At 44.0% G+C, this 15,592-nt stretch overlaps 1 protein-coding gene across 1 annotated transcript in view; it reads left to right on the plus strand.

Moving 5' to 3' along the window:
• LOC132211347 (probable maltase-glucoamylase 2) overlaps positions 1 to 15,592 on the plus strand; it is an 85,062-nt gene that overhangs the window by 34,992 nt on the left and 34,478 nt on the right. Inside the window, exons 17-26 of the mRNA XM_059656066.1 lie at positions 482 to 598; positions 4,880 to 5,034; positions 5,181 to 5,265; positions 6,158 to 6,214; positions 6,704 to 6,828; positions 7,718 to 7,806; positions 8,599 to 8,648; positions 12,082 to 12,234; positions 13,739 to 13,894; positions 15,081 to 15,347. Coding sequence (XP_059512049.1) covers positions 482 to 598; positions 4,880 to 5,034; positions 5,181 to 5,265; positions 6,158 to 6,214; positions 6,704 to 6,828; positions 7,718 to 7,806; positions 8,599 to 8,648; positions 12,082 to 12,234; positions 13,739 to 13,894; positions 15,081 to 15,347 — 1,254 coding nt within the window. The remainder of the gene's footprint in view (positions 1 to 481; positions 599 to 4,879; positions 5,035 to 5,180; positions 5,266 to 6,157; positions 6,215 to 6,703; positions 6,829 to 7,717; positions 7,807 to 8,598; positions 8,649 to 12,081; positions 12,235 to 13,738; positions 13,895 to 15,080; positions 15,348 to 15,592) is intronic.

Consider the following 15,592-nt stretch of genomic DNA (forward strand, 5'->3'; position numbering starts at 1 on the left):
AGTCTTTGAGGTGTCTGAAAACCAGTGAGCATACAACTCACTTTGATATGTATTAGAAAAATCAATTTTCATGTGTTGTGTGAGCTGCCTTCTGATGATAGGATGGTAACACTCTATCATTGGCATCCATGGATTCTCTGAAGTTAGAAAGGAGACTCCATGAGTAAAATGTATCAGTATCACAGAAAAATTCCATCAAAAGAGCATCAATGATAGCAAAGCATGAAATTGGGAACTGAATATTGAGGGTGAGCCCTTAATAAAACATACAACAGTCAGTCTTCCTCTCAACAGTCAATCCATGATTGCACACTTTCTTTATTCTCCCATTTGGCTGGGGGCTTGCCCTGAAACCTTGGGACCTCTTTAAGCATGGAGTGATGGGAATAAGAGATTCTCATTTCCTTTATCACATAGGTATACAGTCAATGCTTTCTCCTCTCTCACTGACCATTGTGCTGTATGTATGCCTATTCTCCAGGTCGGTGCCAATATCTGTGGTTATAAAAATAATACCACAGAGGAGCTCTGCAGAAGATGGATGCAGCTTGGAGCATTTTATCCACTATCCAGGAATCACAATGGGCCTGGGTTCAGGGTAAGGTCCCCAAGAAAAGTGATGGAAACTTCTTGGGTTATCTAATCTTCCTGTTTTCAAAGAGGGAGTTGAAGAAAATAGTCCAGGTTGGCCTTAAGTGCAGGAGCAGAATAGATAAATTTTCAATGATAGATTAAAAAGTAGGGTAAGGGGTGATGGTGATGGTATTTAATATATAATGGTTTTATTGTTAAAAACTCACCAACAAATGTAAGAGGGGTTGCTAAAGTTTTCCGTTCTGGTACCACTTTATATAAGATAGGACAATTGGAGTCCATTGATATTTTACTTCAGTTAATACAAGGAAAACCACTCCTAGATATGGGGGATCAAGGAGAAAGGATTAAGGGAAGGCAGGTAGTGATCTGAACATTTTTTCACTTTTTTACAACGTTCTATCTTTCTGTGAATGGTTTGGGAGACCACTCCCTACTACTTCTCATGACATATCCTGCATTTCTCCTCTTCTAACCAAAATCATATTTTGATGGCAAGTCTATAGAAAGGGTTCAAAGTCTGTAGTAAGGAGATGTTTATCATGATGGTGATGGCAAGAACAAGTAGGGTGGGATGCCATTTCTTTTAATGAATAAATATGCAGCTGAAATGATTTAAATTAAGTGATTTAGCTATTAATAGGCACACTAGAGTAACATACTGATAATCATTTTAGTTCTAGTTCTTGCCTTTGTCCAATGACATCTCTAACCTGGAAAAGATCCGTAGTCAGATATTCAAAGTATTTTAACCCTGGGCTGTCCTAGCAGAGAGGGATGAACTATTTCTGAATTCCCAGCAGATGACCAGAAGCAGGGAGGGGGCGTGCTCTTCCTGAAGAGATGGCCTGGAGGAATTATGTCCACAGGAGCACTCAGATCACTCTGGCTGCCAGCTTACAGTGCTTGTTTTCTCTCCTCCCAACTAGTGCCAGCCATAGAATGATAATGGGAGCCACACATGGAAGTTTAAATGGGAATTGAAAAAGTACAAAGAAACAGGAACAATTTTTTTAATCTATTTTATATAGCTCTTTATATAAATCTATCTTTACCATTATTTCAACCCATATTTTATACAAAGTATTAATATGAGCTATTTTATATTCTTTCTTTCTATAAAGTCATCAAAACTCAGTGTGCATTTTGCACTTGCAATACATCTCAATTTGGATGCTGGAGTGAAATGTAGTCCTACCAAAACAATAAAGTTATGTTTATTAGAGAAATACTTTAACATTGATTCAGTTTTAGGTTTATATTTAAATTAACTATTATCCTATCTAATAAAAGAGAAAAATGGTAATTGGCGTACGACGATACCCTTTTCATTGGCTAATCAGGGCTATATGCAAATTAACTGCCAACTAAGATTGGCAGTTAACTGCCAACTAAGATTGGCAGTTAACTGTCAACAAGATGGCGGTTAATTTGCATATGTAGGCACAATGCAGGGAGGCAAAAGGGAAAGCAGGAAGAAGCCCCCTGCCACTGACAGTGATCAGAAACCCAGGGGGGAGCTAAGAGCTGGGGGGCAGGGCAAAGGCGGCCCTGCCCCCCAGCCATGATCGGAGAATCAGGTGCCTTTGCCGCCCTGGCCAGTGATAGCAGGAAGTAGGGGTGGAGCCAGCGATGGGAACTGGGCACAGTCGAAGCTGGCAGTCCCGGGAGCTAGGGGTCCCTTGCCTGGGCCTAAAGCGAAGCCCACGATCGCGGGGCCACTGCAGCTGCGGGTCCCTGCTGCCCGGGCCGGACGCCTAGGCCAGAGGTGTTAGGCCTGGCAGGGGCGGAGCCTGCAACCACTGGGAGCTGGGGTTCCCCTGCCCAGGTCTGACACCTCTGCCAGAGGCCTCAGGCCTGGTCAAGGGGCCTATCCGGTGATTGGTGATCGGAAGGTGATGAGGGTCAACTCCTCTGGCCGAGGCATCAGGCCTGGGTGGGGGGCGGAGCCGGGGATTGGGGGGATATGATGGTCCCCTTGCCCAGGCCTGAAGCCTGGGTCAGAGGCGTCAGGCTTGGGCGGGGGGTGGAGCAAGCGATCAGAGGGAGATGGGGGTCCCCTGCCCAGGCATGATTCCTGGGCCAGAGGCCTCAGGCATGGGCGGGGGCCAGAGCCAGTGATCAGGGGGAGAGGGGGTCCCCTATCCAAGCCTGACACCTCTGGTGGAATCGTCAGGCCTGGGCAAGGGGCCGATCAGGCGATCAGAGGGTGATGGGGGTCTACACCTCTGGCCGAGGCATCAGGCCTGGGTGGGGGCAGAACCAGTCATGGGGGGAAATGAGGGTCCCCTGCCCAGGCCTGACGCCTCTGTCAGAGGTGTCAGGCCTGGGCAAGGGGCCGATCCTGCGATTGGAGGGTGATGGGGGTCAACGCCTGAGGGCTCCCAGTATGTGAGAGGGGGCAGGCTGGGCTGAGGGACACTCCCCCCCCCCCCCACACACACACCCAGTGCACGAATTTCGTGCACCGGGCCCCTAGTCAAATATAATTAAAAGTGTAGTTCCCCAATCTTACTAACCACGTGATTGTATCGCAGATCAGCGAGCTGGACAAGACACCTAATGAGCCCATTAGTTAGGAGTCATCTTTATTGCATACAGGTTCAGAGCAGATTACCTCTGTCAAATTCTGAACAAACACAGGAGGGAGTATTTCCTTCTTATATCCTTCTAGTTCTTTGTGTAAGACAGCTTGTAACCTTGAATAGATATTATATCCAATCAAACAGCTGTAATATCTATACAGACAACTTGTAACTTTGAGTACATATTTATATCTAATCAAACACCTATAACCTTGGATGAACAAACACTTGGCAGAATATGTGAATTAATATAGTGTATCAGCTCCTTTAGATGGCTAGCTTGCAAGGTCAGACAATTAAGTTTATCTTTTCTATTCAAGCAAAAAAGCAAAGTTATTTTACAGTTTAAAAATAACAGAGTTGACCCACGGAATAAGAGACTGTCAAAGAATAACAGAGTAGTTCAAACAGCAGTTTTTCCTAAGGAGGGATTATTACCATGCTTCAATTTAAGTGCTTAATAGCCCCATGTGACTGATGGCCACCACGATGGACAAAGCACCTCTAGATTGTCTCAGTTGGAGACCAGATGCTGGAAGCTGTGGAGTGTTATTTTCTTGGGTGTTTAGCCTCATTGTGGTATAGAGTAGTTCTATTTGGAAGGGGGAAATGGGCAATTTGAGGAACAAAAGAAAAGAATAAATTTAGATAATTTTTTCTAGAATTCAGTTCCAGTAATACTATAAGGTTGACAAATTTAAATTTGATATGCACATCTTTCAAAGAACAAGGAAAATGAACAATGAACAAAATGCATGTCCATCATTGATGGAAAATGTATGTTTCTGGCTCCTAAGAGAATTAGATTTCCCTCGTAAAGGGTTCTTTCTTTGCTCTTAGATAAAATCTGCTAAAAACTGTCTTCCTGATTTCTTTGTACTCTGTGTATTGAAGAACAAATAGAGGTCACTGTCTTTGGGACAGAGAAAATAAAACAAATTTTGATGCTGAAAACATTATAAATAAAACTACACATAAATTTTAACATTGCAAATTCATAAAAGTGCATGAGAAAAAAGATGGATTATAGGTCATGGTGGTTTAAGGCACTGGGTTTCAATTTTTTTAAATATATTTTTATTAATTTCAGAGAGGAAGTGAGAGGGAGAGATAGAAACATCAATGATGAGAGAGAATCATTGATCAGCCACCTCCTGCACACCCCCTATTGGGGATCGAGCCCGTAACCCAGGTATTAGCCTTGACCAGGAATCGAACCAGTGACTTCTTGGTTCCTGGGTTGACACTCAAGCAATGAACCCCACGGGCTGGGCTCAAATTCCTTTTTAGTGGTAGTATGACTTTATTATTATTATTTGCCAAATGAAGTATCATGAGAAACCTCAATATATAAAATAAATTGGAGCAGCTCTGAGGGTGCAGGGCCCACTATAGGCCCTTTATCTTCTTGGTAATCTCTGTAGGTTTCTTTATCATCCTGAGGCGGTCATAAATCAATGTCAGAAGACATGTGTCAAATTTAAACTCTGCCACTTCCTTGCAATTTTATACTGCATTTTTGATATGGTTTTCTCATCTATAAGATGAAGGAGCAGGTAGGTCCCAGATCCTTCCAGTTCTGGAAATGCTTCCACATCTTCAAGTTGGAGAACATAGCTATTTTCTTGTGAGAAAGCTTATCAAAGAGGACTTTTAAACTATGATGGAAATATTTAGTAATCACTTATGTTTCCTCCTAGGACCAGGACCCTGCTGCCTTTGGTGAAGACTCTCAGCTGTTGAGTTCCTCCAGGCATTATCTGAACATCCGCTACACCCTGCTGCCTTATCTCTATACCCTCTTCTACCGAGCTCATACCCTGGGGGAAACTGTAGCAAGGCCCCTGGTCCATGAGTGAGTTTCCTTACCCGCAAAGACATCCTTTCAGATTATAATTTCGCTTCCCTTGTTAGCAGTAACAAGGTTTGCTAGGACCTTGTTTTCATATAATGAGCTGCTCTCTTACGTTGGAGGCTTCACCTACCTTCTCTGTTTTCCAGGTTCTACCAGGACAATGCTACATGGGATATACATGAGCAGTTCTTATGGGGACCTGGACTCCTCATCACGCCTGTGTTATATGAAGTGTGTTTATAATCTAAGCAGTGGGATGGGTTATCAACACTAGTCCTCATGGCTCTATAGCTGAATAAGTTGGAGGCTGAATATCTTTGGCTGCGTTTAAATATAAATATGAATAAAATGAGAGATTGTGAACATTTGGAAATTAGAAAAATAGTAATTCTTGGTCCCACTGCCTCACCAAGCAAAACAATTTCCATTTTGTAAGCTTACATCAAAGCCTGTGTCCTTAAGCATATGGACATTGACAGGGACTTCAAATGCCTGGGGCTGGCCATCTGTCCGTGTTTCCCTTTGACCGGAGAGGATGTGCTCTTGGGGTTAGGAAGAGAGAAGAGGTGGGGAGAGGAGTAGGGAGGGAGAGAGGAAGGCTGGTCAAGGGGCGGTTGTTACTGTAGAGTCCACGTATGAAGTGTGATTTGGGGCAGCAGTGATTGGGGAAGTACAGGGAAAGAACGGGGGTATCAGGATTATGCTGACCAGTTTGTAAACATGGAAGGTCGCCAATGTACTCATATAAAAGGCCCTTGGAGCTGGTGTTTTAGCCACACCATCTCATGGCATGTCCTGCTATAGTGATGTTGCTGGAAGGTTCTCCAGGGTGCCTGACTGTTTAAATTTCCCACCTGCCAGATTACACAAGTAACTCAATGAATGAACTTTCTCTGCTTCTCTTAGAAAGTTCAGGAACCTCAAGTAAAACAAACTTAAATTCTGGTACAGATCTGTTTTGATGAACTGCCCGACCTCTCTGAGTATCTGTATTTTCATTGGTAGAATGGCAGAATCCCAACTATTTCTCAGGATTGTTCAGAGGAGCACATGCAGCCACACGTGGAGGTGTTGTGCAAACTGTAAAAGGATATGCTAATGTCGCTCATTGTTGTTTCCCTAGGGTGTGGGCCCGGTGAAAGCATACATACCAGATGCCATCTGGTACGACTATGAGACAGTAAGTGAGGTAGCCCTCTTGGCCCAGAGACCCGCCTCTAGCAGAGGAAGTTCTAAGGCAGCAGCATTGTTGGGAGCTTGGGTAGGGTGATAGTATGAGGCTTTACATTTAGCTGATTGTGGGTACTTTTCCATGTGGAAGGCCTTTCCCAATATACCATGAAATAATTTGAATAACTGGGGTAGGTTGATGGGAATGTTCATTATGTCAACCTGGCTACTATGCGGCTGTCAGGATTTAGGCTGTGATAACCTAGAGAGTTAAAGCCTGCTTGTGGAATCATACCATGGTGTAATACAATGAAATAAGGTGGGTTGGAGTCTCAGCTTTGCTATCTACTTACTGCCTTTATGCCTTGGACAAGTCACCTTCCCTTTTGGGAGGTCTCAGTTTTTCTCTTATTTAAAATGAGACAGTGAAAGTAGAAGATCTCCACGATTCCTTCTAGCCTAAACAGCCTATTATCTGATTTGTTTTCTTTTGTTGTAGGGAACAGCCATCCAATGGAGGAAACAATTGGTGGAGATGCTACTGCCCCCTGATAGGATAGGACTTCACCTTCGAGGGGGCTACATATTTCCCATCCAGCAGCCAAACACAACCACAGAGGCCAGGTAAGCTATAAGCTCCTCACTTTTCTAAGGTGTAACTGCTCTCATGCTCCAAGGGGCATAGCATTATGGGAAAGGTTAATAGAGGGACTAAAAGTGGATATACCCAAGGAAGACATCTTTAGTCAGTGATCTTCCTCCCTTTCTTTCAAGGTTGGCCCCAAATTGGCATCTTAGTCTTCATTTAGGGGGTAAAAGTAGCCTCTGTTCCTTTACATTTCCACAGTCTTTTACTTCTGAATTGAATCAGATTATAAGAATAGTCAATGATCTCATTGACTCATGATTGAATAAGATAATGAAGTAAAGAACTAGTTGTTATTGTTTTCTTTACCGTCAAAAATTGTCCTCAAGGAGGTTCACTTAGGCATGAGAGAATGCAAGTCAAATAGGAGATCAAAGACAAAATAACTTCAAAGTCAAGAGCCAGAAGTTTTGGGTTCAAGTCCCAATTCTACGACATACCAGATGTATTGTTATGGCACTTATTCTCTATATTTCTGCTTATCATTTGTAAACCAGGGATGATGATAGTTTGACTTTTTAGAGTTATTGTAAGGTTTGAATGAAATAATATAAAAATTTAATGTACATAAAACACTTAGGAGAATTCCTGGCACATGATAAGCAGCAATTAGTGCTAATTGTTAATTTTATCACAAACCCAGTTTTCACCAGGAGCTGTCTCCTTTGACTATTCTTCTCATGCTCATTCACTACTAACCTCTGTTGTCTACCCACACCCAGCTTCCGTGTTTCCATTCAAGGTCATGATCTACTCACTTTCTAGGATAAACTCTGAAATTATCTGTCTGTGAAGCATGAAGGGGGCTTATTTAACACAGTTCTATCTCTTCTTCATTCTCTGAAACTGAGACTTGCTCTTTTGTAGTCGGAAGAACTCCCTGGGACTCATTATTGCCTTGGACTACAAGAGAGAAGCAAAGGGAGAGCTGTACTGGGATGATGGTGTATCTGCAGGTAGACTTCCTTATGGCACCACCACTGCAGTGCTCAGTGAGATTAGTCATTGCAAGCTGCCCAATACAGTGCTCACTCTGTTATCACTGATGCTTATTTCTATAGCTTAAAAATCAACTTATTCTGAGATTTGGTTGGCCAACCACAATGCAATTAAAATAGACTTCAGATTAGCAAGTTGTATGTTACTGAGTCTACCAAAGCAACAGACACTATTGGATTTAGTTTAATTATTCTTTCCTCTGGGTATCATTATTAATACCAAATTATACTTTTTGCTCATAGATTTGCAAAATACTTCTTTGGTTACTATTGAAGGGAGTATCTTATCTGTGTAGTGTGGTTTTTCCACTGTAGGATTTCCATATAAGTACCTCACACAAGCTTATAGTCTGTGATGATAGAAAAATCCTGCCCTGCCCAGAATTAGCATTTGTTAATATTTATTGGCTATTTATGATTGCATTGCATGCAGGGGACATTAAGATGAATAAGACATTGACATTGCACTTGAGGAACTCCTGGTACAGCAGGATAGATACATTGTGTATGTGGGTACCTATAACGCAAGTCAAAATGTTGTAAATGCCAGCAAAACAGTATTTCATAGAGGCCATGGGAGTTTGGAGGATGATGCAGTTACTGTGGGTTGAAGTGGCCAGGAAACCTTTGTGGAGATTTGACAAAAATGGGTAAAACATGGCTAAGCAGAATCAGATGGCAAAGGTATTCCCACTGAGAGAAGCGCCTCTACTTTCTATGTGATGAGGACCCTCTGTCCTTCTCTTTCAGATGCTGTAACGAAAAAGAATTACATTCTGTATGAGTTTTCTGTCACCTCGGTAAGTACTGTTTCTGAGGAACATAGTATATGTTCTCTGTGACTGCTTTGATTTGTTATAGAAGCGTAGTCATGTGGAATAGGGACAGTGCTTGACTCCAATGGTCCCAGAAAGGATATATATGGTATAAGAATTCAGCATTAGCTCAGTGAAGAACTAGTTTTTTGTGGTGTGTGTGTGTGTGTGTGTGTGTGTGTGTGTTTCTGGAAAAAATGTATTGCCTCTGAGTTTTATATGATGAGTCCTGGCTTCCAAGATATGCCTTATTTGGGGGGGGGGGGGGGGGGCGTGTACAAGTGTGTGTGGTATATGGGCTGTGGGTGGGAGGTGGTGAGTGGTGCACTGTATTTTTGAGATTCTTCCATAATGACCTTGCTTCCCAACCTCTAAACTTGGCCTTGGACACAGGTATGAAGTGGTGCTTTTGAGAGATTGGGAGACACAGAACAGCATCCTCACATTGTCTCTATTTCCCAAAGGAACTGAGAGGAAGAAAGGAGTAAAGCTAGCAGCAGATGGGAGAAATCTAATCCAGTTTTCTGAGATGGCCAATTATGCATGGGCAGAGATTTCTTTTATGGGACTCTCTCTCCCTTATTTCCTTCCTTTTACGTTTCTACTGTTGTTGTTTTTTTTATTATACTTTTCATTTTGAGATAATTATAGAACCCCATGTAGTTGTAAGAAATAATAGAGATCTGTTTTACTCTTTACGCAGTTTCCCCTAATGGGAGCATCTTATAAAATGATAGTACAATTTTACAGCAAAGATATTGACATTGGTGCTGTCTAGCTACAGAACATTTCCATCACCACAGGATCCCACCTATGGTCCTTTTATAGCCACACCTACTTGCCTCCCTGCCCCCTCCACCTGTGTTAGCCCCTGGCAACAACTATTCTGTCCACCATTTGAATAATTTTGTCCATTCAAGAATGTTATGTAAATAGAATCATACAGCGTGTAGCATTGGAGATTGGCTTTTTTCCCCCACTCCTAAACTTTATATTTTTATGCTTTCATATATATATAATTTTTATACTAGATGTGACATTTAGGTTGAGGTTAAACTTTTTGCCTATGAATATCCAGTTGGCCCAGCACCATCTGTTGAAAGGCTATTCTTTCTCCACTGTGTTGCTTTTGCATCTTTGCAGAAATCAGTTGGGCATATTTGTGGGATGCCTAGTCTTTCTAAACATCAAAGTGTTCCTTTTTTCCCCCTTAGTCTTCAGTTCCACTTTCTTTGTCATAGCTCAACTTTGTCACTTTTGAACTGTGGTTCCCTGAATTAGATATCTAATTTCTCTGGGCTTCACTCTCTTCCTCTGAAAAAGTTGAGATAATTAGAGCTTCAACCTCATAGTTTTCTATGAGACTTGAATGAGATAATACATGTAAAATGCTTAGTACAGTGCCCAGCACATAGTAAGCATTTATGCAATTAAGCTCTTATCAGTATTATAATTAGAACTAGAGGCCCGGTGCACAAAAATTTGTGCACTCGGGGGGAAAGGGAGGTCCCTCAGCCCGGCCTGTGACCTCTTGCAGTCTGGGACCTCTCAGGAGATAACGACCTGCTGGCTTAGGCCTGCTCCCGGGTGGCAGAGGGCAGGCCCAATCCCTAGGTGCAGCCCCTGGTCGGGCTCAGAGCAGGGCTGATTGGGGAATTGGGGTGCCGCCCCCCGTCACGCACAGAGCAGGGCTGATCAGGGGGTTGGGGAGCTCCCCCCTGTCACTCACAGAGTAGGGCCTATAGGGGAGTTGGGGCACCGCCCTCTCTCACACAGAGCAGGGCGGATCAGGGGGTTGGGGCGCCACACCCTGTCACACTCAGGGCAGGGCTGATGGGGAGGTTATGGCTCTACCCCGTCACACACAGAGCAGGGCCCATGGCGGGGGGTGGGGGGGCAGTTGGGGCGTCGCCCTCTATCACCCACGGAGCAGGGCTGATCAGGGGGTTGGGGCGCCGCCACTCTCACACTCAGGGCAGGGCCGATGGGGAGGTTATGGCTCTACCCTGTCACACACAGAGCAGGGCCCGTGGGGGGGGGGGGGCGGTTGGGGCGCCGCACCCTGTCACACACAGAGCAGGGCTGATCAGGGGGTTGGGGCACCGGACCCTGTCACACACAGAGCTGCAGGGCAATCAGGGGGTTGGGGAGCTCCCCCCTATCAGGCACAGAGCAGGGCTGATCAGGGGGTTGGGGCGCCTTCCCCTGTCACGAACAGAGCAGGGCCGATAAGGAGGTTGTGGCCCCACCCCCTGTCACACACAGAGCCGCAGGGCTATCAGGGGGTTTGGGCGCTGCCCCCTGTCACGCTGATCCCAGTGCCGGGAGGCCTCGCGGCTCCGCTGATCCTGGTGCTAGGAGGCATATTACCCTTTTACTATATAGGATAGAGGCCTGGTGCACAGGTGGGGGCAGCTGGTTTGCCCTGAAGGGTGTCCTGGATCAGGGTGGGGGTCCTGCTTGGGTGCCTGGCCAGCCTGAATGAGGGGATGATGGCTGTTTGCAGCTGGTCACACACCCTTCAGGGTGTGGGTCCCCACTGGGGTGCCTGGCCAGCCTGGGTGAGGGGCTGAGGGCTGTTTTCAGGCTGGCGGGTGACTGAAGCTCCCAACCGCTCCTTTTTTTCTTTTTCTTTTTTATTCTGGGCCAGCTTTAGCTCTGGCTCCAGCTCTGAGGCCTCCGCTGCTGAAAGCAGGTTTCTGGCCTTTGTTTACCTTCTGTATTTGGAACAATGTTGCGATCCTGCTGGCTGAAGCCCAGCGACTAAAGCAGGTTTCTGGGGTTTTGTTCAGCTTCTATATTTGTTACATAGTTGCTTAGAGTTGCAGCTCAGAGGCTGGCAGCGGCAGGCGGGAAACGTTGGAGTCCTCCGTCACTGAAGCAAGCAAGCCTCATGTTCGCTCTAAGCTGCCTGGCTGCCAGCTGCCATCTTGGCTGGCAGTTAATTTGCATATTTCCCTGATTAGCCAATGGGAAGGGTAGCGGTCGTACGCTAATTACCATGTTTCTCTTTTATTAGATAGGATACAAAGAAAAATTATGTGGGCACTATTTTGTGTGTGTGTGTAGGTCTATACCTTTGTGGGTCAAAGGTTCTCTTGTGGGCTTCTGTCTTTTTGTTTTCTTTGTTGGTATCTATCACATCTGCTTGAAAATTCCATGATGTTAGAAACATATTTTCTAAATAATGGAATCAATAAATAACCTGAGAACCAAAGTAAGCATAAGATATTACTAAAGACTTAGAACTGTTAAGTGTCTGGGTTAACATATTTCCTGGAGAAGATCATCAGACACTATCTAGAACCTCAGAGATAAAGGATATAACTTAGATCTCAGAAAGAAAGATGTTGAGTGGCATTTGGGCACAGTTAGGATGTGATATACTTGGTCTCTAAACTGACTTTTTTTTTTCCAGAACCATCTACAAGCAAAGATTACAAATAATTATATGGACCCTGACAACCTCACGTTTACAGATATCATAATCTTGGGAATGGACAAAGAACCTACTAATTTTGTCCTTAATGATGCTGCCATTTTAAACGTTAGCTACAATGCATCAACGAAGGTGGGCAATTGTTCCATCCTGCCATCCTACAGGGCCCTTGCTGGAAGCTGACAGCCCTGAGATTCTGACAGCCAGCTCTCTCTCGCTCTATGCTCTATTGAGTTTGGAGGGTCACAGAGACACTGGCATGCTGGGAAATCGACCACACCCTAGGGAGGATACATACAGATAAACGTGCTTGCTAAACATGAACCCCTGAACTTTGAAAAAGACAGTCCTTTCAGTGGGACCCTGGAAGAAGGCAGTTCTCTGGGCAAATTTAAAACTAGACATTCTGATCCCACATGTGATACAGTTCCATACATTATTATTCAAACTATATTATTTGATACATTGGCCTCATTCTGGAAGGTATTTACACATTCACCCTCTCACTGAGTTAAAGACACACTTTGCGACACAGCTGATATTTTCCTTAGTGTTTTAAGCAATTTTCATATCATTATAGAAAATGAGAGTTAAATAAAACAGCAGGGGTAATCAGTTTTATCATTATTTAAAAATATATTTTTATTAATTTCAGAGAGGAAAGGAGAAAGAGAGAAAGATAGAAATATTGAATTGGCTGCTTCCTGCATGCCCCACATTGGGGATTCGGGCACTGGGAATCGAACTGTGACCTCCTGGTTCATAGGTCGATGTTCAACTATTGAGCCAAGTTGGCTGGGTAGTTTTGTCCTTATTGAATGAGTCCCTTTTATGGTAATCTCAGACAAAAGATTCCAATTATTAGTTGAGTATTTCAAGTGCTGGGGAATTCCCTATTTCGTAGGGAGGCCTCCTTCCATTTAGACAATACATATACCCAAGGATAGGAGCTTGGGTTCTAGAGTTAGGCTGAATGGGATTCCAATCCTAGCTCTACCAGCCCTTAGCTGTGAGATCTTGGGCAAAGCATTAAACCTCTGTGAACATCAGTTTTCTATTTTGTGAAATGGAGATAGCCATATTTTTTGCAGCATAGGATTGCTTTATAGCATCAATAGAGGGAATGCATATAAAGTAGTTATTACAGTGCCTGGTCCATATACATGCTCAATAAAACTTAGCTATTGTTATAATTGTCACCATTATTAAAATATACAGGCATCACTCCCAGAAGGCAGTTGCCCAACAATGACAGCTCTCCCTATGGTTAGTACTCAACATGATGGAAGCCTTTTCCATTCAATATTCTATAGTGACTTGAGGTGAGAAGGGTCGGGAATGAGTCAAGTGCATTTTCCTGGCAGGGAGGTCAAAAGTCCCAGAGGAGGAACAATAATATTCCAACTATCCCCTGACAAAGTGGTATTGGATGAAGGCTATCTTATGGCAAAGTGACATTAGATGAAGGATGTCACCTGGCAGGGTTGTATGGGACGAAGGCCATCCCAAGGCAAAGTGGGATTGGATGAAAGGCTAGCTCCCCCAGGCTTGACTTCCCAACCATCAGGGAAGGACATTATCCAGGTGTCTCTATTTCTCCTCATTTGTTACTGTGGCCTCCTTTCTCGTGCCTCAGGTGGTGAAAATCACTGATCTCGAGGGACTGGTATTGGGACAAGAATTCTCCATGAGGTGGACTCTTTTGGTCAGTGACCAAGAGAAGTTCAACTGCTACCCCGAGGAGCCCACTGCCTCTGAGGAGAAGTGCAAGCAGCGGGGGTGCCTTTGGGAGGTAAGGATGAGGAGCAGATTACCGCAGTGAGCAGGAAATTGTAAAAACTGGCCCAGGAGTGATTAGGCACCAAGAAACATTTTCCAAACACTGTTGGGTTGAATGGGAATCATTTCTCAGAAAGAAAACAAAACTGTGCCAACAAATGCACCGTTTTGTCAACGCTGAGTGGCAGGCAATCAGTGTTTTCCTCAGATATCCGGAATGAGAAGAAACCCATTGCTGTCCTGGCTCCCTCTTTTCTCTAACCTCCTTATTTTAAACCCCACTTTTATTTTTAACATAGTAACAATACATTGTGCATTGAGTATTTTAAGTGATTTTTTTTTCATCAATTAGAGTTCAGGCTGGAAGGTAAGGTATGAATCTTCCCCTCCATTTGAAAAACAGAGAGAATGAAAGCCAGAGAAAGAGAAAATAAGTGATTTCCTTAATGTCATAATGGGGGCAACTATCCCATGGCAAAGTGGTATAGTTTGGGGACATTGGGAGCAGAACCCTGCCTTAGGATTCCAGTCTCCAGATCAAGCTACCTTCTGACCCTTCACTACTCACCTGTTACAAACATACAGGTGTTCCCCCCCCCCCCCCAAAAAAAATACACACTTTGAATAATCATTCATTCCGCTGGGTTAAATCTGAAAAGAAAGAAACATTGGAATGAGTAATTATTCAAAGTGTGTATATATTTTTTGGGACACCCTATATTATTTCAGTATTCTGAGAGCTGAAGTTCAAAATCAAGGTGTTAGCAGGGTTGGTTCCTTTTGAGGGCTGTGAGGAACAATTGGTTCCATGTCTCTCTCCTAACTTCTGGCGGTTTCCTGGCAGTCATTGGTGTTCCTTGGCTTATAAAAATGTCACCCCAATTTCTGCCTTCCTCTTTACATGGTGTTCTTTCCCCGGGAACATATGTATCTCAGTGTCCGAATTTCCTTATTTAATAAGGACACCAGTTAATATTGGATTAGGCCCACCCTAATAATCTTATTTAACTAGGTCATCTGCAAAGATCCTATATCCAAATAAGGTGCCAGGTGTTAGGACTTACCATCTTTTTGGGGGAACATAATTGAACACATAATAATGGGCATAGTGTCAGAGACTTAGTCTGTGTTAACCAACATTTTTTAGAAATCAGAGTGTGTTGTTGGAGGCTGACTGAGAATTCATCCTCTCATTGCAGAACACAGTTGTTCCTGGTGTGCCCACCTGTTTCTATGACACCATCCCTAAGTATGCTCCCAGTAATATTCAGTATTCGCCCACTGGCATCACCACAGACCTTACCCACCTGACAGCCCCTGAGTCAGCTCGAGCAGCAGCACCATCATCACAGAGCACGCGACATACACCTGCAGCAGCAGCCACCACCTCTCCCCCTCTTTCTGCAGAGATCAGCTCCCTTAGGATCAGCGTGATCTACCACACAGAAAGCATGCTGCAATTCAAGGTAATGCCCGTGTTGCAGATTCCGGTAGTCAGCACAGAGTTCTTGTGGGATGGAAATTACCGAAACATCTTTTAGTCCAAATCCCTCATTTTAGAGTTGAGGATGCTGAAGCCCAGAAAGGTAAAGGCCAGAAAGTCAGGAGATAGTAGAGTCGGGTGTGGCCTTAGATCCACCAGGGTTGTCCATGTCCTATAGTGAAGGGTTCTGTAAGTCAGAACGATCCTCAAAGGATTACTGAGACACAT

Source organism: Myotis daubentonii, chromosome 10, assembly GCF_963259705.1.
Source record: "Myotis daubentonii chromosome 10, mMyoDau2.1, whole genome shotgun sequence".
In the NCBI taxonomy this organism is placed as follows: Eukaryota; Metazoa; Chordata; class Mammalia; order Chiroptera; family Vespertilionidae; genus Myotis; species Myotis daubentonii.